Consider the following 25,153-nt stretch of genomic DNA (forward strand, 5'->3'; position numbering starts at 1 on the left):
CTGTACTAAACTATAAAATCTGACCAGACTCATTGTTCCAGGTATTTCTACAAACAGATTTTGGAATTTATGTCCGTATGATGCCAACTCAAGGAATGGCCCACTATTGTGCCCATGTGACTACCAAAATAGCAGGTACCTGTAGAAATCATGCACCTGTGGAAATGTACATTGTCTGCAAGTTACTATTTGCAATGAGAAACGTCTAAATGACTGTGCTAAAGCCTATTTTGTGCTGCTATGTGTAGGTGCAGGCAGCTGTAGGAGTTTGTTTACCTAGCACAGACCCCCCCAGACAGTTAGTGTGTTTCCAGTAAGTGCCATTGCACAGAGAGCTGGGCTGTAGTTACTGCTTGAATGTTTGATCTTGATTTTTAAATGATGATTTTGCTTTTTTTGAAGTGCTTGCAACTACGTGTCAATTGACCACCTTTTAGAAAATATGTATACCTGTTTTAGAAGTAATTTTAAACTTCGGGTTTCCTTTATTTGCAGGTGCCCAGGGCAAGATCTGCGCTTTATTGGACAGGAGCTGGAAGCAGCGTGACAGCTAGAATGACCCGGAGCTCAACTTTTGTAAAACTGAAATCAGATACAAAAAGCAAAACTTCCCAGAATTTGTTGCTGATCGAAATAACAGTGTGGGAAACTTCAGGGTGAAATGAACAGACCCAGAAACAGTTTGCACAATGCAAGAGTTACCCCTGTGAGGGTGACCACATCTTAAATTCACCAGATTCTAACTCTTCAAAAGTCAGCGATTTACTGCTTGAGAAGCTCAGAAGAGCAGAAGTATTTGTCCCCCCATGTGAGAAATTCCACAAACACTTGCCTAACATGGAAGACAACACGGATGTAAAAAATGTATTTAAAACTTGGGAAAATATTTCCTGCCTAAGGGATTTTTCAGAAAATGATGCTGACCTGGTTAATTTTCAGAGTTTGGTGGGTGTCAGTGCTGGAAGAGCAGAGCAATCCTGTGGCGGACAGGTGGATTCCTGCCCTTCAGATGTAATCACTGACCACACAGACAACTGCTGCCTTCGCACGGAAGAGTCTGTCTCTGGTGAGTCTCTGGCAGACGTCCAGGCATGTAAAAGGACTGGGCTCGGTAGAGCTCTAAACATGAATACCGTGTTCAGTGAGCAGGCAGATACTCTCCTAATAAATCACAATGGTTTTGTGAAGGATGATTCTGAAAATCCTGCCACTCTTCTGGAGATTTATGCAGAGAAAATTCCAAATGTAAGTGATGACTTTTCTGATGATGACCTGGAGTATTTTGAATGTTCAGATGTGCTGACAGCACATGAAAATGAAATCTGGGAAAAGAAATTACAGTTTTTATTAGAAAGTGATGATGAAGATGATTTAAAACTGAGTAAGGATTGTGATGGGTGTGCTTACTTCCTTGGTGAAATGCCTTGTCTGTTCCGAGTGTCAGATAACACTACGCCTATGGATACCACCATTGGCTTCTGTGGTCATCACTCAAAACTCAAAGGAGTAAATGTAAGGAGAGACCCCTCTATGTACAGCCAGTCAACTCCGCAGGCAGAGATGACTCTCACCCTTGGACAGCACCGAGATAAAAGTTCCAGTTTGAAAGACAAAGAGAAGTATGAAGTGCCCGTTGCATCTGCAGCCATTGAAAATGACCATCACAGGACTGAAGAGGAAAACAATGGAAGTGGCCACTCAGCTGCAGGTTTGTCAGCTGAAGAATCAAAGAACAAGGATAATGTATGTGCTGAGGTGGACTCCACTACTGGTGGCATAGGTGCTTCTGTGACAGATCAGGCTTCAGAGAAGGTGACAGAAACCAGGACGAACAAGGACTTGCTGGGTGAAGACTCTTTGCTGCTGGAGGAGGGGGGAAGAAACTTGCCAGAGGAAAACGCAAGACATGCTGTCTGTACCTTAACAGAAAGTCTGAGAAGAAACCTTTTCAAGCTGTTAAACCCTAGAGAGCTGTGCAGATACGTCAGTAACATAGGGCAATCCTTCCAGGCTGCAGCGGAGGTCAGGGAATGCAGTGCTCTGTGTCCCAGGCAGGAAGGCGTCCTTTCAGCCCCGCTCGCTGAGGAGACAGCAAGCCTGCGAATGCAGACTGGCTTGTGTCACGCAGAAGGGGCAGATAAAGACTGTCACTGGGAGAGGAAAAGGATTTGGGGCCTGGCTGAGCAAGATCAGGTGCCAAACGAAAACGTCTCACTCAGGGTAAGTAGAGTCTTTATCGTTTAATGGAAAGAGCTGCTCTGCTGATTTGAATGCATTTTGTTCCTATTTGTCACAAAATAATGTAAAATGTAAATTACTTTGGAAGGTACTATTCATGTACTTCTGAATGACAGCTACGGCTGGGAAGGAAATCTGGTTTTGAAAAAGGCCCAAATAAACCATAAGCTGTGCTAATTATAGAGTGAGACTGGCAATAGTGAGAGTCACTAATGGGGCTCTGGACAGCTGGGCAGGGAAATCCGATACCTGGGCTATTGCACAGGTCTTACTGAGGAATGGGTCTTTCAACCTAGAGAGTTTCTGAAATGCCTATTGTGAGCAGAGAATGTTTTGATTTACTTTCTTTTCAGTTTATACTCAACAAAGTTGTCACCCACTTATGGTGCTGGAAATCTGAAACAAATCAACGGGAGTTTTCTCTGAATTTATAACAAGGAGGGGAGTTTAATCCAGAGAGTTCGTGTTATGGAGGTAAATGGAGCTTTGCTTTTAAAATAAAACAATGGAAGAGTCAGGTATTCCAGTAGAAATGTAAAAAACAATTAAAAATAAAACCCCCAAAGTGGTACTCTCTGTGTACTTTCATATTTTGTGCTGTTGGCAGGAAATCAAGCAGGGAAATCAGTATGGTTGTACAGACTGATATGATGCTCTGCCAGTTTTTGTAAGTGGGAGAATCGGATCATACTTTTTATTCCACGTAGTAGAGACTGAAGATATATATATATGCACATGAGTATTAAATAATGAATAATCGTATTATCACTGACTTCACTGATTTGAAGGTCCATAGCTAATTGCAGAGAAAAAACATTTATGACAAACAAACACAGGCTTTTTCTGTGTGCCACATACTTTTCTTCATCTATATTATTTAAGTAAAAATCTCTCCCAGTTCTGGGTAGCAGATGGACTTTATCTCACCACTGGGGTGTCTTCAGCACTCAAAAATCACTGAATTCTTCTGCCTGAAAAACATCCGTAGGTTTCTCTGGTTTTATAGTACATGAAATTCCAATCACATTTTACCAGCGCATGATGTTCTTATGATGGGGAATATACCCCCTTTTGAAATTAACCCACTGAGAATTTCTTGACAGAAAGTATTACCGTGGTCTGCAAGAGGCATTCTTTCTTTTTTATTTTTTCAAGTGCAGTAGAATAATTTAAATCCAGGAACCCTCTTCTCAAGGAGCAGCTGTTATGGTTCTGTAAGTGCTGTGGCCAGATTCCAGATTGGCTGGTTAGTTGCTTGCTACCTGCAGTCAGCATGTACTTCTCTTTGTGACTAAAACTTTACATTAGATAAAAATGAAGTAGGAGAGAAGTATCGGGGTACACAAAAGGGCTAGAGATGAGCGCGAACCAAATCCCTGGTTTTAAATATGCATGAATGAAGGTGAAATTTAGGTGCAGGTTCAAAATTATGTGATCTTGAAAATGAGCCAAACAAAAGCATCCCATCTGGAAACTACTCTCTCTCGCACAAGGAGAGCGTGGGCAGCTTCTCACAGCTCCTAAATAGCGAGCCAGAAACTGCTCAGGAATCTGCCTGTGTAACCTAAGACAGGCAGGAGAGAATCAGCCTCCCACTGCTGTGCACAGGTTGGTGTGAAAGTGCCCCCTGGTATCAGCTGGAGCCTGGCGTTTGAGACGGCTCTGCCAGGAGCAAGGTGAGGGGCTCTTCACAAAACCCACAGCTGACCGCCTTTGGAGGGCCTTGTATTTTCCCTCTCCATGTGGTGAATCAGGTCTGTGAGAGGGACATGGCAGCCACAGAGCACAGCACTAATTACGCAGGGATTTACACTTCCCCTTTGTGCCAAGCTGCCTGTGGCTGGGACAACCTTTGCAGGCTGTCTGTGCAGCAGCTGCTCTTCTGGGTGACTTCTTCCATTAGACAGTCAAGGTGGGAGGCTCCTGATTTCTCTCGCGACCTCATGGTCTAGCCCCAGGTGAAATTCTTTATTTATTTCATGCTTCAAAGCAGTTTAATTAGTAACAGGTCCTAGAAGCCAGCTGTGCCAGCCGTATGGCATTACATACTGGACAGAGAGCCAGGAGGTTCGAGCTGGGAGCATGTCGTTCTAGAGACGCTCTCTGTTCAGTGCTCAGCCACCACCCTCGGCACAAGGCACTGGTGTCACTCCCAAATTGCAGGGCCCATGTGGCCTGCCAGGTACAGGGGGTGTGAGAGAGCTGTCTGTTCTGAGTTTCATACCAGCAGCAGGCAGGGACTGACCAATTATATGCCTAACATGTAGCAAGAATTCCACAGGTTCTAGCAAAAGCTGTGCCTGAGGCTGCTGTGGCTGTAAGGAACAGGAAAATCGGCTCTGCTTTCCAGAGGTTTGAGGGGGAAGTGGAAGTGGCAGAAGGAGCACTAGGCTGAGACTAAATGCTCAGAACAACTGAGAACTGGACCTGACTGTAGAGACACGTCCAGGCTCATACCCCCTTGACTTGAGAGATGGTGGTGTTTAAACTCAAAAGGCCTAGAGACTGGCATCTTCTCCTGCAGAGCAGGCTTGAGCAGGAGCCCAGGGCGCTGGGAGTCAGAGGGGACCGCAGCTGAGGCACTGAGGTTCCTCAGCTCAGGGTTCTCAGTAAGTACACACTGGCCAAGGAGTTTTGAAGGACAGTGTGGTGGCAACTGCGTGGTGTTGGGGTGGGGACAGCAGCTAAAGTCATTGACAAACATTTTCTATATCTCTTCCTTCCCCATTGTCCACAGTTTGTAGTCAGCTCCACATCTACTCAAGCTGAATGGAGAAACAGAGAGGATGAAAGGAATGGCAGCTGAAGTGGGTGGCTTTTGCAGCAATATTTACTACAGCCGGTAATCCTTTTACCACGCACTTATGGAAACCAGGAACTGAGTATCTGAGCAGCCCTGGCCTCTTCCTGAGCACACAGCAGCTCACGGGAATTCCTTCATTACACATCCTTCACTAATTAACAACACTCGCATCTTTTCAGAATGGCTTCTCTGAGTAATGTGCGTGCCAGCGCTCACTGCACGTGTCCAGCTCCGCTGTAACCCAGAGGGATCACCCATTATGGGTCACAGTCGTTAACTTCAGCCATCCAGCATATCATTAGAAGTTAACACATAACTATGGAACTGGGATTTACATGGGAAAAAAAACCCCAAAACAGTTATGAAGTTGAGTTTGTGGCTGGATAAAAGCTAAAAAATTAAAACTATCTACAAATATTGGTGTTTTTTAAATTCAGTCTGATGGTTTTTAGCATTTTCTCATTTCTGCTGGGAGTAGGTGCAAAGCTTCAGACAACCACTAGAAAGATACACGGTCAAATAAACTAATTCATGAGGTCCATGTTGTATAACCTGTTAATGCCTAGTTGAAAGTTAGTATTTTTTTCAAAGGTTGACTGTGAAATTGCCCTCTACTTCTATAGATTGTCCTGGCAAATGAATGGTAACCGAATGCTTAAAGCATAATTCATTTAGGAAACAATGTATTTTTGTCTAGTAAAAAATTGTAGGCTTCTCCTTCTGTGATTGCTATGAATGAAGCGTGCTCATCTCCTCCATGGAACGGATTTAGTGCTGAAGAGGACCAGAGAAAATCCTGGAGAAAAGAGCTTTGCAGGGGCTCCAGGACAAGTATTTAAGTGTGAAAGCTCGGTTCTGAGGGGAATGGTGAACAGTTGAACTGATTTTGTGTGCCAGGCAGATGGCAGCACTTTCTCCATCCCACGCGAGCCCAAACATCAGCCAGTTGTTCTGTTTAATAAGGTCTGTGCTCTTTGCATAAATTAAGTTCAGTTTGGCTTAGTTTAATTGAGGAATGGATTGTTTCTACATAAAGTGACAATTTGGGATATTTACCTATAGAAGAACAAAAGAGCTACAGGAGGGATCTGGATTTTCATCTCCGGCCCCGGTTTCCCCAGCAGTACCCCTGAGGCTGCAGTGCTGGAGGAGGGCTGAACGCGCTTTACACTGAGTGATTCGTTACCGCTTGGGCAGAGGCAGGATCTGGAGTGATCTCTGGTGCTTCCTTCTGAAGTGGGACTTGTCACCTCAAGGGCCCAGGGGTGACCAAAGACAAATTTTGAAGACGGCTTAAAACTTGCCTGGAGGTGTTTGTTTTTTGGTTGCAGTCTCGCTGTGAAGCACACAGCAGGGCAGGCGTGGGCAGCGTTCTCTGAGACTGCTCTGGACTGATAGGTACTAAGAAAGCATCTTTGGGAAACCTGAGAGAGCAATGCCTGTGGTGGAAGCAAAGGGGAAGGCAAGCTCCAGAAAATCTAGTCTGGGTAGTTCCAGAAACGCAACGGTTTGGATTATGTGGTAATTGCATAAGGATGGGGGACATTCCGGCTGTCAGCAAAAGGCATAGACACGACTGTTTTGTTTTGGTTATTTTATTCTATTTTATTTTTTCTGGTTTTAGCAAGCTGGACTGTGTCAGTTACTGATCTGCATCTTGATTAAATTTTACATTCCTCAGCATTTGGATCCAGATCTGAAACTTACCAGAGGTCAAGGCTATAAGACCCAGGAGTTTGATTTCAGTCCATTAGGTTGATAGCTACAAGTCAGAAACTTCACTGTTGACAAATACTTAAAAAAAAAAAAAGAAAATAAAAAGTTAGGTACATTTCAATGCAGGACTCTAGTTCAGGCCTGTATCAAGCAACAATTCTAATTTTTAAATACCTTTGCCTTTTTTTCTTCTTTGTAGAATGAAGGCGGTACTCTTGAAATCTTTCCCCAGAATTGTGAGAGACTGTGTCTGGAGCCTGAAATGGAAAAAGAAGGCATATGCATGACTCGTGAGAATGCGGGAACCATCCCTCCAGCTTCAGGAATGCTCTGTACTGAACAGACATTACAGGCAAAAAATGCAAATTTACAGAGTTATGTTCAACACCATACGCTTTGCGATATGAAAGAAAGTTGTCACCAACGAGTCTTCTGTGAACAAGGAATTAAGATTACGAGTGATGGCAACAAATCAGAGAAAGACGTTTCACCTTTCCCTTTATGGGACACGCACTCCGTTCCTGATAAACAGGAATGTTTATGTGCTGTTCTCTCCTCTGCACGGCTCTGCGATGAGCCAGGGGAGGCAGAGCAGAGCTACAGCCGTGACTCACACAACAGCAACGACACAGATCTTCTCTCTCGTCTCTCATGTGAGGAGTCTCTGCCTCAAGATAATCCTGAGTCAGTCTTGGAATCTGGAGAACCTGGGTGCAAAGGAGATGCTGATATATCTGCAGTGCATGACAAGCTGTGGAAACTTCTCCATGAAGATGACTCAGAATATCAAATCCCCTTTGAAAACCAGGGGATCACAAGTTTAGAAATGAGGCCGAGGGGTGTCGAAGTGACAGAGTTGAACTCTGTACAGGAGAACTGTTCTGCGCATCGTTGGCCAGTAGCTGTGACGGGGGAGCAGGAACCCGTCACACCGCCAGCTGGTAGGCAAGGGGCAGAGGGAGAAGACTACGGTGTTTCTGATACCCTTCTTAAAGCAGATGAAGAGTGTAACAGTGCATCCTTGGGAAACGCTTGTCTCGCACAAGTGGTAGAAACAGATGGTGTGTGTCTGGATCCCAGCGCTGGAAATAAAACAGAAGCACCATCCATTTGTGTTTCAGCAAATAGTATCATCTTAAATCCAGGGGGGCGCTTGGAGCACAAGCCGAATCCAACACTGATGGACCGCGCTGGATCCATTCAGATGGCTGTTGCTTGGGAAGGAAAGGGTGCTGTTAATAATGCTTCACAAACAGGTGATGTGGATTCTCTGCAGAGATCTAAACATGCTCAGAGCAGGAGTTTAGCGTGTGACAAAGAAAACCCTGTTCACCTGTCAGATAGGTCACACGGGATGGTTGGGCAATTACTTCATACAGAGCACAACATACCCTTGATAAACGAGTCTGTACCTGGTAAAGGGTGTATTTTTACAGACTGTTATCCAGCAAAAAAAGAACTGGCTGATTTCCCTGTAGAGAAAGACATTTTCCCCAGTGAAAATACCAATCAATTTACACATGAAGAATGCTCTTCTGTAAACACCATACATAAAAGTTGTGAAGAGAATTTACAAGAAAAAGGAAATCACTCAGACTTGAATGCACAAAATTACCTTAATTCTGACAGTTACCATCTTTCAAAAAATAATGACTGTCAAGTTTCTCAGGTTGTTTCTAATGCACAGAAATGTGGTTACCTAATGCAATTGCCTGATTTAATTAAGACTCCCGAAACCGTAACACATAAGAATCTACTCCAAAATATAGGCCAACTGACAGAAACAGAAAAACAAGAAGTGGCATTCACTCCCTCTTGGGAGGATCCATTTGTAAGAGATTTCTCCGTAGAAGCGCCCGGGTATGAACCATCTCAAGCAGGAGAAGAGCAGAGAGAGACGTGCAGAGGTGATGCACAAAGGTCTGGAACTTCCCCTGACTCAGAAGTTACTCATGTTTCAGAGAGTCAGCCTGCAGTTTCCCCTCAAAACACATCAGAACACCACGTAGTTTTTATTGACAGCACCTTTAAGCCTGATGAAGAGTTAAAACCAGATTCTTCAGAACATCAGACGTGTGCATCTGGAAGTGTAACACCAGTGCGTACCCCACTGCCTAGAAAGGCTCTGAATGAGAACCACAGCGCAGCAAGTGAGGACTGTAGAGATACCAGTGACCACTTAGGTGTCCAGCAATGGGCTGTAGAAGAACCATTACTGTTCTTCACACCGGAACACCAGTCAGAGGTCCTTCTCACCAGTACATCAGCAATGGGCTGTCCTGGCACAGGAAGTCAGGTAAAGACTGAATCCACACAAACTGCCCTCAACGGAGATGGAAATGTGAGTACGCTGGAAACTTTGTGTAAAGCATTGCAAGGTCAGTTCCGTAGGGTACCCGAAGAAGACAAGGAAGAAGCAGTTCGGTGTGAAAATAAACAAGAGATTCAAAGAGCTATTGAATATAACCCAGATGAAGCTGAAACAGAGCCTCCTTTGCACAGTTTAATTAGCTCTGAGGCTCAGAGACAGACGATGAATATTAGCACTGAGCAATCCTGTCCTGACTTTCTCTCTTCCAGCAAGCTGGCTGAGGCTGGTAACTCAATGAAGTCTATGGAGTATGATAAAGACGAAGAAGTCATTACATCAGAGAGCGTAGTAAGAGGTTTAGTTAATTTGCCATCAGTTGGCTCAGGGAACAAGCAGTATTTTCAAGAGCAGCCGCTCTGCAGCAGAACTCAGCCATTCTCCTTAGCGCTGGCCACACACGGTCCCTTCCCAGTCAATGCGGAGAGGCTGAGAAATCAAGGAGGGTCAGAATCCTGCCAGCCATCACCAACCGCTGCTGAGTCTGACCCCAGCAAGTGTAAACAAGGCACAGCAAAAAGTGGGCTTTTTGCTCCGGGAGCTAAGAAGAAATTGCCACCAGCAATGCTGTCAAAAAAGCCCCGCCTGGAGGAGGGCGGCAGTGCCAGGCAGGATCCCCGCGCTGTGAAAACCTCTGTGAAGAGTGAGGTGGGTGTGATGCATAAAGAAGACAGAAAAGAGCAAAGGAAACTCATTTTGAAAAAGGATAGCAAAGGTAAGAGAAAACTGATTCTCATTTCTATCCTTTCCCACCATTCTGGCTACAGTATGAAATTCAAATTCGTGAAATACACTGCAAACCTCCTTTAGCCTGAATCACGTCAGCTAAAGGTGTCCTGCCCTCACCAACTTCAATTTCCCATTCTGTGAACTTAGGAACTGGTGCTGTGCCCACGGCACGGAGCTGAACCCTCCCTAACACCCTTTGCCTAGCTGGCAAATGTATATAATTTATGAGCTTTTTAACCTGTTTGAAATAGTTACTTCTCCATTTGTCTCTTGAAGGAACTTTGCAGGGATTTGTAGCCTAATGGCAGCACAGAACTACACACAGTAGAGTAACTGTGGGCCCAGCACTTGCATGGCGTCCTGTTCCTGCAGGGCTCTGGTCCCAGTTATGCTTCTGCAAATGCAATTGGGTTACCAAATGGTTTTATGACTGGTAAAGTATTGTTATTAGTAGGGTGCCACTGATAAACATCGTGCTTTGCAGTCCTGTCTGATGACTGATGGCTGGTTCTGTGTTCCTTTTCACAACTGTTGGTCATCAATGATGCTGAAATTAGCAACGTTAAACTGCCACAGAGAGAGAGAACTGAAATGGGATCAGGTTGCTGCCGGTCTCTAGGCGGCTGCTAACAGGTAGAACCAACTGCAGAGAGGAGTAGCAATAGTGTTAACAGCCAGAGAGGTGAGGTGTTTGTGCTTCCTATGGACACTTTGCAAGGACCAAGGTTTTATTTTTACCTTCTGACGTTATGTTTCATGTTCACATCATAAAATAATTTAATAGATCAGAGCAAGACTGAACAGTGACTGAAGGTAAGTTACACAAGTATGAAGCTCTTCAGAGACTGTAGTTACAGTGCGGTCTGGTGAGAGTTCTGCTTTTCCAATCGCATTTAAAAAACCTCAAACTTCTCTCTGTTCGAACATGTGTCTTTTGCCAGAAAATGAGGATGAGGACGCGGGGCAACGGGCACAAGTTGGAACATAAGAGGTTCCACTTGAATATGAGAAAGAATTTCTTCACGGTGAGGGTGCCAGAGCCCTGGAACAGGCTGCCCAGGGAGGTTGTGGAGTCCCCTTCTTTGGAGATTTTCAAGACCCGCCTGGATGCAGTCCTGAGTAGCATTCTCTAAGCAATCCTGCTTCAGCAGGGGAGTTGGACTAGATGATCTATACGGTCCCTTCCAACTCTAAATAATTCAGTGAAATTCAGTGAAACCCAATGTGTGGGAGGAGAGACACGTTCCTTCAAAGCAGAGGAAGCAAACTTCAGTTCCTGAGAAATCCCTGGTCTTTGCCCATGTACCTGAGGCTATGCTTGAAAAATGTTTTAAACATTCAGGCTTGAATCAGATAAGACTGAATTTTCTTAACCTGCTTGTAGTCTGCTTTGGTCTAGACTGAAGTGAGTATATGTTGGTGCTTTGTTGTGTGGCCCTTTGCCCAGCGCTATGGGAAGGTTGGTCTGGTTAGTCTGGTTTGTTCCCAGTGTTCTCTTTTGTATTATTTTCAGCTGCAGGAGGGACGACTCTGTGGTTCGGGCAGGGAACCTGGAGCCGTTAGTTCTATTTACAGTTTTGTCACATACTGTCTGCGTCACTTTAGCCCTGATTCAGCAAGATTCTTAGGCCTAAGGACTTAAGTGCCTACAAGTTAAACATAGCAGTGAATTCCAGGTGCCTGACCCTTCAAGTTGGATGTGGCATTAGGTGGGGAAAGTCAGACCACTGGAATGGGATCCCTGAGGGAGATGGGTTCTGCCAGCTCATTCCGAGTGCAGCAGTACAGAATCAACACAGTAGGAAACATAACATCTTGCATTGTACATCCCTTACATCCAGCAGGGATGTCTCACAGTCCCAAAACCTTTCCCTAAGTATATGTTGATTCCTTTTCTTTCCAAGTGCCCTTCATCCTCCTGTTCAGGCTGTGCCCACGTGCAGGAGGTGCCGGAGTGTTCTGTGGGCCAGTAAACAGGTCTGAGCAGAGAGCAGGTTGTTGGGAGCTGCCCCAGGCTGAGCAGAGCACTCTTGTTCTGTGACCTGAGTGACTCTGGGATTTCTTCTGCGTGATGGGCAAGGTTTAGCGAAGAGCCGTGCCCTGGGGCTGGGAAGGTGTGGACTTTTTGTAGAGGCAGGAAATTAATCCTTTGAAACTGGAGAGGGAAGCAAAAGCTACTGACATTTCCAAATCTGACCACTATGTGTGGGTTCTTCCCTCCAGCAGTGGTTTAAAGGAAGTGGTGCCGTCGCTGCATCTTGCAGAGTCTCATCCTGGCAGTGTGTTTTAGGTAGTTTCCAAGAACACCTTGGAGCATCTCCTGGACTTACAGTCTTTCTCTCAGAGGCTGTGATGAGTTAAAAAAATCTGCTGGTTACAAGTATTCAGTTAATATGAATTCTCATTGTGTAACCATATGGTATGCTGTACCTTTGTGGTGTCTCTTTTTACTGATAAAACCAGCTGGTCCTTTAGTCGGAGAGAATGTATTTTCATTAATAAGTTCTTTTATGTCGATGCCTTTTCAGGCTAGAACATCCTTTGGGTCCTGTTCCATAAATTCAAAATGTCTTTGCATTGAAAATGTTTCCATTGACTGTGTGGGGTACTGAATCAGTCTTTTAAAACCTCCGTATTTCAAAGCCTTGGTTGCTGCATCACAAGAAATCATAGTTATTTACCAGTGTTGTCAGATTCGTACTCTTTAACATCTGCAAGTCATTCTGGGATTCCTTGAAAATGCCAAAACAATATCATTATCTTCTAATCCTAAGTTGTGGCTCTTCTGTTTCAAGCTCCCAAGCTGCTGAAGAAGATCCAAGCAGAGCTGTTCCCTGACTGCTCCGGAAATATTAAGCTGTGCTGTCAATTTGGGGACATTCATGGTGACTCCATCATCACGTGGACTAAAGATTCCAAGTTACTCGCTCGACTGCAGAGAAGGTGAGTGGACGTTTCCGAAGGACTGGTAGTTTCTAAATAGCTTTTGGGGAAATATGCCAGTGATTCACTCTTGTACCCATAAAGAGAATTAGGGCGATAGGTACAAAACCTAAGTTTAAACAGGGTAATTAAGAAGCATATCTTCACACAGTGCGTTACTACCGGCCGTACTTTGCATTCCATCACCAGTAATGCCTCCCAGCCTGTTCATAACCAGTCTCATCCAACTTCCCCCTACTGTAAATGATCAGATGAAGTTTGAGCCTCAGCACCCAGCCAAGCAACATAAACACCCTGGGTTTATGTGGGAGGCTGCCTGGCCTGGTGTGAAGGAAGAGAACTGCTGGAACAACTCACAGGCACTGTCCAGCTCACTGTGGTCGTTCCGCAGCATCAATACAGACCGGGGGGTGAACAGGTTGAGAGCCAGATCTAGTTGAAGATGGTTGGAAAGGACCTTAAAGATCATCTCGTTCCCACCCTTCTGCCCTGGGCAGGGACACCTCCCACCAGACCAGGTTGCTCGAAGCCCCATCCAACTTGGCCTTGAACCCCTCCAGGGATGGGGCAGCCACAGCTTCTCTGGGCAACCTGGGCCAGGCTCTCACCGCCCTCACAGCAAAGAATTTCTTCCCAATAGCTCATCTAAATCTCCCCTCTTCCAGTTTAAAACTGTTACTTATACTAAGTGATTTAATTTAAAATCTATTGTTGAATAAAGACAGTTCTCCAGTGTGCCAAAGTATCATGAAATTTCATGTTGCCAACAAAAAAGTCCACACCTTCACTAATTAACTTCACAAAAGCTTTAAAACACAATAGCCAGATGTCCATCACCCCTGCAGAGATTGTCTGGTTTGCTGATAAAGACTGCCATGGACACCCACTGTGGTTCATGTGGAAACCTTCATGGTCTAAGAGGACTGTTCACCCCGGCACAGCGCTGTTTGGGTGTAGTTTATTGCTTCCAGAGCCAGCTGGGGTCTGCGAGTGCTGGAGCTGCACTCATGTGTCACTGCACCCCTGTGAACACCTTCTGCCCTTGAGCCGCTTGTGGAGGGACACACACCACCGGGAGCACACACCTGCCTTGGGAAAGCAAAGGAGCAGAAAAAGCTGAGTGAGGGGTCAATATTGAGGGACGGCACACAACATTTTGGGCTTTGAAATATCCATACTTTATATTTTGGCCATGATATTGATAGGAATATTAGAATGCCTTTCCGTGTGATTTAATTATTTTTGGATTTGATTGAGGTCCTGTTCTCTCAGAGTGCAGTAGAGTCATCTGTTGTGAAACACATAACAGGCTGAATGCTTCTAAGTCCAGTAAAATTAAATATTTTACTTGCATCTACTTTACTTGCGTCATGTTTGAATCGGCCTTTACAGTGAGGGACAGAAATTCCAGGGACAGAACGAGGGATACGTGGAATAATCAGGAAAGATCTTTTAAAAGTATTAACGTGGAAAATGAACATATTCTGTTACAGTGCCCAGGATGACTCTCCCGTCTCTTTGGCAATAGCTAAAGCCAGTAACAAAGACCAGGGAATGTATTATTGCTGCTTGAATAATGTGTATGGAAAGGTGACTGCTGAGTTCAATCTGACCTCTGAAGGTAAATCCCAGTTTATAATTTTGATTAATAATAATGACAATGGCAGTTTCCATTCATTTTTTTTTTTACTATGAAATCTGTTTCTTTGTTTCCTTGTAGTATTGGAACATCTCTCAAGTTTTCAGAACTGGGAAGGTAAGTACACGCATCTTCTTGAATGTGTGCTCCAATCTTTGTCCCTTCTGATTTCCAAATAGAACAAAGGACTGAAAAATAGATCAGACTGAGACATTTTGACAGTTTTCCCTTGGGAAACTCACGTAGGATGGGATGGTTTGCGCAGGGTGATGGAGTACCCGCCGTGACAAGCTACTGGTTTGCACTTCACTCTGTAACTTCTCGTTAGCGGGATGCAGTGGTGTTTCACACACAGTGAAACCACATTGCATCGCGTCGTACAGACACACACAGAGCACCCAGAGCTCTCCTGGCAGAAAAACTTGCCAGTGGTGTTGGAACACATGGGCTTTGCAGGTCACCTGCTGTGTAACTTCACTCCGAGAGAAAGAGGGGCAGGAGGATTTGGAATGCTTTCCCCATATGTTAACTTGTGGTTAATCGCCCAGCATATGTCTTGCTGTGCTGCAGCTAAAGATAGTGCATTGCAAATTGGTCTATCATCGCTGAACACACTGTACTAATCAGGTACTTCATTCAGCCAATTGATTTCTCCTTCTTTTTCTAGAAGAATAAAAGTGAACATGTAGCTCCTTGTTACGATAAAGACAGGACTTTTCATGTAACAGCACTGTATAACTTTAACCATCAGAGAATTTTAGGTGGAGTTAAGGAGCCTTCTAATTCTAGCAATAAACAAACTTTATTTAACATGCCTGTCTGCAGCTCCGGAGCTGCTGTAGGGAATGTGCTTGGGACTGGGAAAGGCGTGTTTCCATGGATAAGGGCTGAGATCTCTTTCGGCAGAGTGCCTCTATGAGCGTGTTGGCACAGACCTTCCCTGAAAAGATTCCAAGCTGAAATCTAAAACAAGCTCTGGTTGTACCAGCAAATTCTGACTTTTCTGACAAGACAGGCTGGCTTCAGGAGAATGTGTTCTGCTCGAGCTGTGCTCTACTTCTAAATTCCTATCTACATACACTGCTGCACGTTCGCTGTGTTACTGTCTCTGGCTCCCCAAAAACCGGAGTTGGCGGGATCTCTGTATTACCTCGATGCCGCTGTAGTTCTCAGTCAGCTTGATTGACTTCACATTCATTTGAGGCTCCAGTTTACAACTCCCCCAATAGTTTTTTTTAGAAAAACTATTAGCTTTTGTGATCTTTACCTCTGTTTTTTGTGTGTGCTACACTCTGTATTCTCTCCTTATGAACCTGACCTGCCGCTTTCTCCATGGCTTTAGACATTACAGGTCCCAAGCCTGGTCCCAACCCCATATTGACACAAGTGAGGCCGTGTATTCTGTTTCCATTGAGCATTTTCTTTACTACTCCACGGAAAGACGCCTTTCCTCTCCCATGCCCACCCCTCTCCCCATGACTGTAGAAGGACGTTGTGCAGAACAACATGGTGTTGTGTTTTAGGTGTCGAAGAAATCGAATTCATGCAGCTCATGTTCCGAGAAGATTTCATCAGTGAGAGCTATTTTGGTGGGAACCTGCATGGAATAATAGCCACTGAAGAGCTTCACTTTGGTGAAGGCATGCACCGGAAAGCCTTCCGGAGTAAGGTGATGCAGGGCCTCGTGCCGGTGTTCGGTCCTGGCCACCCCTGTGTTCTCAAAGTGCACAACGCCATCACGTATGGGACCAAGAGTCAGGACGACCTAGTCCAGAAGAACTACAAACTGGCACTGCAGGTGAGCTTCCCTGCCCGTCATGAGCAGGCACTGTGGGGAAAGCTGTCTTGCAAGTATTCACACAGGTGATCTGTTAAATGTTTGGAGCGATATTCCACAGGCATATCTGTTTGTAATACAGGAATGCTACGTCCAAAATACCGCAAGAGAGTATGCGAAGATATATGCAGCTGAAGCTGAGCCCCTGGAAGGCTTTGGGGAAGTACCAGAGTGAGTACATATATATTTTTATATACATGCACACGTATGCCTATATGCATAAAGAGAGGCTTAAACCAGAAAGCTCAGCTCTGATTCTAGGTTTTCCCAAGGACTGGTTTATTTCATTTGAGAAGTTTTCCATTTCCCAAGTATGTGCACATCAGCCGAGTAGCTCAGTACAGGTTCACCTCTGCCTCTGAGGCTGGGAAGTGGCTCCCTGAGGATTTGGTAATAGATCTTTTTCAAAGGATTTGCTGTTCCAGTGTCAGGATACTGTGCAGAGTTGAATTTGCAATGGATTGTTGAAACTCCATCTGCCTCGCTTCAAGGATAAGACCTGCGTGCTTGCCAGCAGCTAAATCTCCACCTCAGTTTAGGTGACACGAGATCTGCTCAGCTGCACCAATTCCCTGAAAAAAAGGGCCACTTAAAGCACAACCTCTGGAATGATTCCTTAAAGCCACCTTTTCGGGATTAGAAACAGCGATGGAGATGGCAGTGAAATCTTTTAGGGGAAATATTTGTTCAAGTCAGCTGCTTTTCTGGAAATATATTGCTCTTGGTAAAATTTGTGTTGGAGAGATTTCTCTGGGCACGGGATATAACCTCTAGTTTGATATGAGAGAGAGCATGGACCCTACAAACACTCGAAGTCTGACGCAAATAGCAGGCACATGGAAGGTTCAGATCTGGTGCTTTATTCTGAACGATTGGCTGGAAGACAGCAGATAGGAGCAAAAAGACAGAACGTGCATCTGCTTTTGGTTTGCTTCTTAATTTCAAAATTTTAAGGCTAGATTCCTTTCTTCTAGCCAGCCTGGGTGAGACCAAACTTGTATTTAAAAGAGGATATATTCCCCACAACGTTTTGTAAGATAAATAGAGCAAGTCTAGTCTGAGAAATCATCCACGTACACAGGTCTTGGGCTGTGCATTCACTCTCTGAGATCACTGGCCACTTTGTCTGTTTCTTGCTCCTTCATTGACAGAATTCTCTGGGGTTTATTAGTTCTTATCCCTTGATTTCAGGATCATTCCTATTTTCCTTGTTCATCGCCCTGCTAATAACATCCCCTACGCAACAGTGGAGGAGGAACTGGTTGGGGAGTTTGTGAAATACTCTGTCAGGGATGGGAAGGAGGTGAATTTCCTGAGAAGGGACTCGGAGGCTGGGCAGAAGTGTTGCACCTTCCAGCACTGGGTGTACGAGAAGACCAACGGGAGCTTGCTTGTCACTGACCTGCAGGGTGAGTTCTCTGAGTGGGGACGATAGAGTGGCTTTCCTGGGATACTGACTGGTGGCCACTCACGGTCAGTCCCCGCAACTGCAGAACTTCCAGAGACTCATTTCTGAGCAGTGTTATTCTTGGCCTTCTGCGTCCCCTTGGCAACACTGGATGTGCTCCTTCCACACCTGGTAATGGGCAGAGTCTTCTCCGGATGCAGGCAGTGCCCTGGGATGTTTTATACAGCATCTCATGCACACCACAATAAAAGAGAGGAGAGAGAGTTGGGATGTTTTATTTTCTAGCCTGGTTTAAGTGCACTGTATTTATTTGTGTGTGTGTTACACTAGGGAACAGAAAGTAATGAATTAATGTTACAGGCCACAAACATCCTATTTTTAATTGGGGTACTTTAAAATTATTTGAAAAAATGGTGACAAATAATTAAAATTAAACCCATGAATCAATAAATAACATTCAATGCCTCTATATATGGTGCTCTTGAATCTGAAGATATTCCTAGAAATTCTGGTGTAACATAAGCTCTCTGTTTCCTTGGTGCCTTGTAGGTGTAGGAATGAAGTTAACTGACGTTGGCATAGCAACACTGGCCAAAGGGTGAGTGAAAAATGATCTCTCAACAGCATGGTTTTGCTTTACACATCGATCTCTTCACAGGGTAAATGTGTTGGGGGTTGGTCCACTGGAAATTTCTTCTTGCTGTGTATGAAATAAAATGTATTAAGGGAGTTGGTAGTATCTCTCTCCCTTCTCTCTCAAAAGCAATAATTCTGAGCTATAACAAAAGATCTGTTCATAATATTTAAAGAGGCTTGTTTCCTAGTAGTTTTGCAATGGTTTGGGGTCTTTTTGGGAGACAGCAGCATGTGTGTAAAGATACAGGCCTTTAATGTTTTAACTTTCTTCCACTTCTCTTAAGTCTCTGTTAATGAAAGCCTCTATTTAAACCACGAGCCAAAAGAGCCATACCACTGGGCAGTGTCGGCAGGCATTCAAACCAGCTGGCTGATGGAAAGGGAGAGGGGATGGGTGTGCAAGGGTGTGCAAGCCTGTCACCTATGCTTTAAATTCGTATTCCTTTTTGAGAAACTGATAGAAAAAAACAGATCCAAACACATGTATTCAGTCTTGATACAAAACTGGAGTTTGTCTGTATACTCACGGTATGGGAAAAAAACATCACAACATATTTTAAATTATTAAAAATTTGACCCCAGAATGTTCTGGGGAAGTCCTTAACATTTGCAGGCTGGTATCCATTCAGAATTTACATTGATTTACTCTTTTAGCTGTGGATCCAAAGGGAAATCAGTTGAAATGAAGTTACATCATCCTAGTATAAAAATTTTATTGAGGCAACGCCGTTTTCTGAAACCAGAAGATTTATAGAAATGCTTTAATGGATGTTATTGTCCAGCCCCCTGTGGGAAATCACTCCTATAAAGACAAGTGTAGGACTAGGGAAGAGGAAGGTGAAGGGAGAAAATGAATATGCGATGCAAGCTGTAGTAAGGGTCACCTCAGTCATATGTAAGGGAATATAATTTCCTTTCATGAACAACCTCTTGAAAATGTTGAGTGTCATTTTGTTTGTCGTTTAGCTAATGATACTGCTATAAGACAATGGATTTTTCCTGGTCCTGTATTTTTCTTCCATGCTCCTTTCCCGGAAAGGACCCCTCTGCATTAGTATCTGTAGCTTGATGTTTAATTCCATGAGCCTGGATGGGGGAAACAAACAAGTGCACAGAATTCACCGGTATTCCTGGCTGTTGCTGGTTTTGGTGGTGTGCAGCCACGCTGGTGAGAGACTGTTTGTCTCACGTGTTGGGGAGAACATACATAGCCCTACTTAACTAAAAAATATAGTATGATACTGTCATTATTTTAACTGCACTGTTAGAGAAGATACAAACCTGATTTTTGGTATAATTGCCTATAGAAATTCCTATAGTTTCCTCAAGTACTCTTGGCAGAGGTAATGACCTCACTGGTGACAGAGAGCTCCTCTGCTGCCAATTCTCCTAAGCCTGGGCCCGTCACACCAAGGCAAATGAAAAATATCCTTGGGAAATGCTTCTGTGATCCCTGATGAATGGAAAAACAGGCATATTGTTCCTGGTTGGAATGTAAATTAAATACAATTCTAGTTTCACGCTAAGATTAAATTTGTGATCAGGGGGAAAAAACCCTGAAAAAAAGAATCCATCTCTGCACCCCACCCCTCCATGACCATAGAACAGTCAAGCTTTCAACTCATCTGTCCTAGGGAAACTCTTAGTGATGAATTTGCAAAAGCCAATATGGCAGCTGGCATGAATTATTCATGGTCACTCTTTATCCCCCAGTGTTTCTTGTAAACCAAGCAGAGCAAACAGCATATATTCAAATTTTGTACCTATAGTCAACATGGCTTGTTCCTCTTAATGATTTTTTTTTGGGGGGGGGTTCAGACTCACATTCCAACTCTGAACAAACATTTCTGGGTGACCATTTACGTGTCCTTTGTCTTTATCTTTCCCCTCTTTCCTGTGGAGCCCGTGGAGAGATTGATGTTCCCAACAATTAACACTGCAAAGTGACTCTGGTCTTTCTCCTTCCTGTGTCCGCTTTACCAGGGAGTTGGGAGCCAAAGGCGCCCGGAGCAGAGGGTGATTTATCTGAATCGCGGAAGCAGCCGCACTGCGCTGTCTGTCAGTAGAGGGCGAAGCCCAACTACAAACCGAGAGGCCTGGGAAGGATTATTAATGTAGCCGCTGGGGTGCACCAGAGCCAGGCAATCAGTCCTTTAAATAAGCGCTTAGTAGGTTCTGTGGCCAAGGCAAACAAAAATGATACAAGACGGTGACTGGCTGCTCCGTGCAGCCAGTGAGGCAGCTGAGGAGCGGTGTCCAGGTGCCCGGGTATTTATCTGAGCCCGGCAAACACAAAGATGAAGGAGTTGGGAACACAGTGATGCACGGTCACGGTGGTGACCAGGAGTGCTCTTTGCCAAATGTGGATCCGAAAATCTGTCTGATTTCAGGGCATTGGCAAATTCAGTTTTGCTCAACATGGCAACAAGGGGCATTGGGGAGTTTAAGCCTGGGGACAAATCCAACATTCCCCCTGCTGATGTAAGGAAGATCTGGTTAGGGCCAACCCCCAGCTGTCAAGTTTTTTGGGAGGTGGAATTCTGTCTGGGTTTCGTTTATCAGTCATTGAGTCAGTGAATCAACAGCACGTGCTGTGCAAAATAACAGGTTTGTATTTTTCAAGGCTTGGGATGGTGGATAGTTTGGTGTTCCTGAGCACAGAACACACGGGCACAATGGGGCCCTGTGATTTAGAAGCCATTCCCTGGAGGAGCACCCCTCCCAGCTCTAAACAGCACAGAGTGGTTTGGGTTAAGCTCCTGGGTCCTGCCAGATGGCAGCAGAGCCGTGGTCTGTTCGGACACAGGATGCACGAGGAAGCGCACAAGGGGCTCTGGAGGCGGTGACTGACAAACAGGCGCCTCTGGGAGAGCTCGGGCGCAGAACCGTGGCCTCGCGTCTGGGGGTTGGTTGTTCAGCAGCTCCCGGGGCTGTCTGTGCCCTGCAGAGCCCAACGCGGCTCCTCCTCGCCTCTCACCTCCCAAAACCAACACTGAGTGTCACCCACGCCGCGTCCGCAGCCACGAGAGCAAAGGCAAACCTCTGATTTTAAGAGAAGGGAAATGGGGATGGCTTGATTTAGGAGCACAGCTAGTAAAATTAAAATAATTGTGTAGTTTTAATATAAACGCTCTGTCTCTTGTTCACAAGATATTTATGCTCTTACTTTCACTGCAAATATTTCTGGCATTTGTTGAATTCGAAAGCTAGTCAGCAGAGCATTCAGTTATTCATTAAAGTCTCTTACTCAAACTGTCATCTGAGCAAATGCTGCTCTTTCTGCTTTTTGTTGAGATGTTCCTTCAAAGACCTAGGGAAGTGAGAAACGCCACATACAGAAAGGAAAGCCAAGTTGACAGACTTCTATTTACTTCATGAGAAAAGTGGATTTTTTTTTTTTTAGCTCAACTCTTTCTTTCCTTCCAAGATTATTTCCGCAAAGCAATGAGTATTATCAGAATTTTATAGCATGAGAGAAAAACAGATGAAGAAATTTTCTTCAGCTGCAACAAAATGGCTCCCCAGGACAAAACAGAAAGCGAGGGCAAGAGAAAGCGAGAGTGGTCATTCTGCAGCCACAAACTGCAGGAGCCAGCAGTGGGTGCAGTGACACTTCTCACCAGTTGATAGCCCTGGAGGTGCCTTACCATAATGTTTCTGCCAGAACAGACCTACACGAAGGGCGGGAGCCCTGCAGCCCCTCCGTCAGCCCTGCTGCGGAAGCGGGGGGTTCAGACCAGAGTCTGAAAATTATGATGAATTAATCAGAGTATTTTGGTCTCAGTTATTGCTCTCTGCTGACAGCACATTGCTCTGCTTTAACTGCTTTCTGGAGTCAGGATCAGTGCCTGATATGAAGAGATTTTCTTGCTGAGCACAGGCACGTTTCTGCCTGTGGAACTCATGTCCTGCTGCAGTGTCTGGAGCACGGACCTGATGGCTCTGGTCAAGGAGCTGTAGAAAGTCTCAAGTCTGTTATTTTTCCAAAGCAGCGAGGGAACAGTTGATTGTCTTGCTGAGCTCCAGGTATAGCCCTGAAGTAACAATGGCAGCCTCTTAAACTTCCTTTGGGTAAACAAGCACATAATTACTTGGAGAGGAGAGGAAAAAAACCAAAACCTGTTAATGCTTTGGGGTTCATCTGGCTGTTTATAAGTAGCAGTGGGAGATGTGGTGGTGGTGGCTTGGGAACTGTGAGGGTTCGCAAGAACTTCCTTCCGTCTCTTCCTTACATCCTTCTTCCCTGAGAGGCTTGGCTCCTTACAGTCACAGAATCAGAGAAGCATAGAGTAGTTTGGGTGGGAAGGGGCCTTTAAAGCCCATCTGGTCCAACCTCTGCTTCCATGAGCAGGGATATCTTCAACTAGAGCAGGTTGCTCAGAGCCCCGTCCAGCCTGTCCTGGAATGTTTCCAGGGATGGAGCAAAGGTGCGTGAGATCTTTCAGTCCAGCCCAGGGTGAGGTAGAAGTGTCACAGAGAACTTACGTACGTGTTTGGATGCTTTTCGAACAGCATGGGTGGAAGAGACTTGCTTAATGTTTTCAAGTTGCTTGTGAGTGAACAGTCGTGCTCTGCCTCCCCGTGCTGAAAATGAATCTTGAAATCCCATTTGGCTTTTTTTTTTTTTTCTTTGTTGCTACAGATACAAAGGTTTTAAAGGCAACTGCTCCATTTCCTTCATTGAGCAGTTCAGAGCCCTCCACCAGTGCAATAAGTACTGTGAGATGCTGGGGCTGCAATCTCTCCGAACCGCTCATCAGAAACAGAGGAAAGCAACATCCCTGAAAAGCAAAAATCTACCAAACCCATCAATGGTAAAGAAAGCGGTGCCCAAGAAAGGCAGAGACCCTCGAGGCTTCATTTCCTCTGAGCACTGAGCTGCGCTGTCCCATCCTGTGAGAACTCCTCTCGAAGAGACAGGCACCGATGACCTGCTGGGGGATAACTTCAGTCTTTTGCCTTTTGAAGTCATCCTGGTGCTGGTGCCAGCAACAAAGGAAGGAGTTGATTCTCTGGCCTCGGTGCCTGCGATTTCACACCTGGCTGAGGTTTCGGAGACAAACTAATGCATCTGCCTGGATTGTCTCACAACCCCTCTCTGTATTGGTACCTGCACATTTGGAGTCTCGGACACAGGGTGTACCACAGGCCACTGGAGAACATCTTCCCTGCCGTGTGTCTGCGCCTGTGACCCTCTGGGTTCAGCTGCTACGTGAACAGCAATATATGTCAGATGCCACTTAGTGAAAGTTTTGCACAGTTTTGTTGCTCAGGCTGCTATAGAGAAATTGTTTTCTTTCCCAGATTTTTCCATATTGTAATCCCACTCTAATCCTATTCTTGTATCTTTTTCTCCCACTTTCATGTCTTTTAATACAAGACAAAGCCATTCATGATCGGGCATATCTGTCTTCCGCCCTCACAAAATTAGCTGCTGTCTTTAAGGTCTCACAAAGCGACGCCATCAGCTTGTAGATGGGCAGCTTGTGCGATTCTCCATGGAGTTCCTTGCTCTCCACACAAGCTTCCTTGAGCCTACACTTAACCCTGCAGCACGGTACGGTACTGTTGTGCTTGCACCCATCCTGTCGTAGGATGGGGGTTTGGAGTCTGCCTGTTGCCAAACAGCCACCATCTGAAATACACCATGAGGTGCAAAGGGTGTTTCAGTACCCTCCAGCATTTCCAACTGGAATAAGCACAGTGGCTTTTCTGTGTAGCGTGGAGTTGTTTATTGGAGGCACCTGGTGGGTGCCCTGGGCCAGCACCGAAAACCCAGCTCACAGAGCCCCCCCAGGGTACAGACCCTGGGCACTGTCAGGCTGCTTGTCCCCCTGCCATCACTAAATGCCAGGGGTGCCAGGAACCAGCGCCCGTCTGTGGGAGCCCCTCTGTGCAGGGGGATAAAGGCCATTTCAGAGTAGGCTGGGGCTTCACCTGGGCGTTACTGCCCGGTCCACGTGCTGCACGTGTGGGTGTCTGCAGGCCACTCTGACTTCACCTGAGGTACTCCTGTCAGACATGTAGGAGCTGGAGAGCGGTTCCCCAGCTTTCTGAAGTAGGCAGTTTCTGGTCGTTCAGGAAACACCCCGTGTGACAGTGGCAAGTAGCATCTTTGGGAAGGAAGTATGCTCCCGTCTCCCCTCTTTCTGATCCCTAAGAGACAGGGTATTGGGAAACCAACACTCACCCCCCACCACCACTTCAGAGAATTCGTTCTGTTGATGTTTCATGTTGTATAACAACAAGCCATCGCGTTTGGGTTAAATAGACACACACCCAGCTGAAACGGATGACTTTGCACTGCTCAGGAGTTTATTGAATGTATTTTGTTTGTTGCTGATGTATTGCAACACCGTGGGAGTCACGATTCCTGAATTTCTGTCAGTAGAAATTCTAACTGATGGTAGCAGGGAAAACTAGCAATACGCTGGTTTAAAGCAGTCACTTTTCTGTAATAGAAAAAAAGCTTCAGTTATAATAATGTCACATCGTCGTGTTTAAATTCAGTGATTGCCCTTGAGTTCAGCTACACATGCAATTACACTGAAATAATTATATGTTAGTAGCTACCAAAAGTGGACAATGCTTGACTGATCGCGTCAGGTCAAAGCCATCTGGACAGGTTTTAGAGCCTGGCTCTGTGGTGGTGCTCCCATGATTGCTCTTTGCTGCATCGAAGGGGAGTAGGGAACGGAGTCTTTGCCTTTTAGTTGTTGCCTTGTTGCTCCCCACTCTTTCACGCTTGTCGAGCTGCCTGTCTGCCTCCGGTCCGCATGCCTGGCAGGAGGGACTCTGCAGGAACACCTCGTCTGTGCCGGTGACAAAACATCCTC

General features: G+C 45.3%; 1 protein-coding gene across 1 annotated transcript; it reads left to right on the forward strand.

Moving 5' to 3' along the window:
• Nucleotides 1-837: 837 nt before the first annotated feature.
• On the forward strand, nucleotides 838-24,035 carry LOC141476662 (alpha-protein kinase 2-like). The gene is made up of 10 exons (XM_074165460.1): nucleotides 838-2,220; nucleotides 6,957-9,840; nucleotides 12,650-12,797; nucleotides 14,291-14,418; nucleotides 14,518-14,553; nucleotides 15,960-16,234; nucleotides 16,356-16,444; nucleotides 17,465-17,682; nucleotides 18,231-18,279; nucleotides 22,960-24,035. Exons 1-10 carry the CDS (start codon nucleotides 838-840, stop codon nucleotides 23,192-23,194), a joined length of 5,445 nt encoding a protein of 1,814 aa, XP_074021561.1. The 3' UTR covers nucleotides 23,195-24,035.
• The last annotated feature ends 1,118 nt before the right edge of the window (nucleotides 24,036-25,153 follow it).

This window comes from Numenius arquata, chromosome W (genome assembly GCF_964106895.1).
Source record: "Numenius arquata chromosome W, bNumArq3.hap1.1, whole genome shotgun sequence".
Lineage (NCBI taxonomy): Eukaryota > Metazoa > Chordata > Aves > Charadriiformes > Scolopacidae > Numenius > Numenius arquata.

Coding starts and splice junctions, on each gene's coding strand:
- LOC141476662 (XM_074165460.1), top strand. CDS start 838: ATGGAAGACAACACGGATGTAAAAAATGTATTTAAAACTTGGGAAAAT. Junction 16,235..16,355: donor ACTACAAACTGGCACTGCAG/GTGAGCTTCCCT, acceptor TTTGTAATACAG/GAATGCTACGTCCAAAATAC. Junction 16,445..17,464: donor GGCTTTGGGGAAGTACCAGA/GTGAGTACATAT, acceptor CCTTGATTTCAG/GATCATTCCTATTTTCCTTG.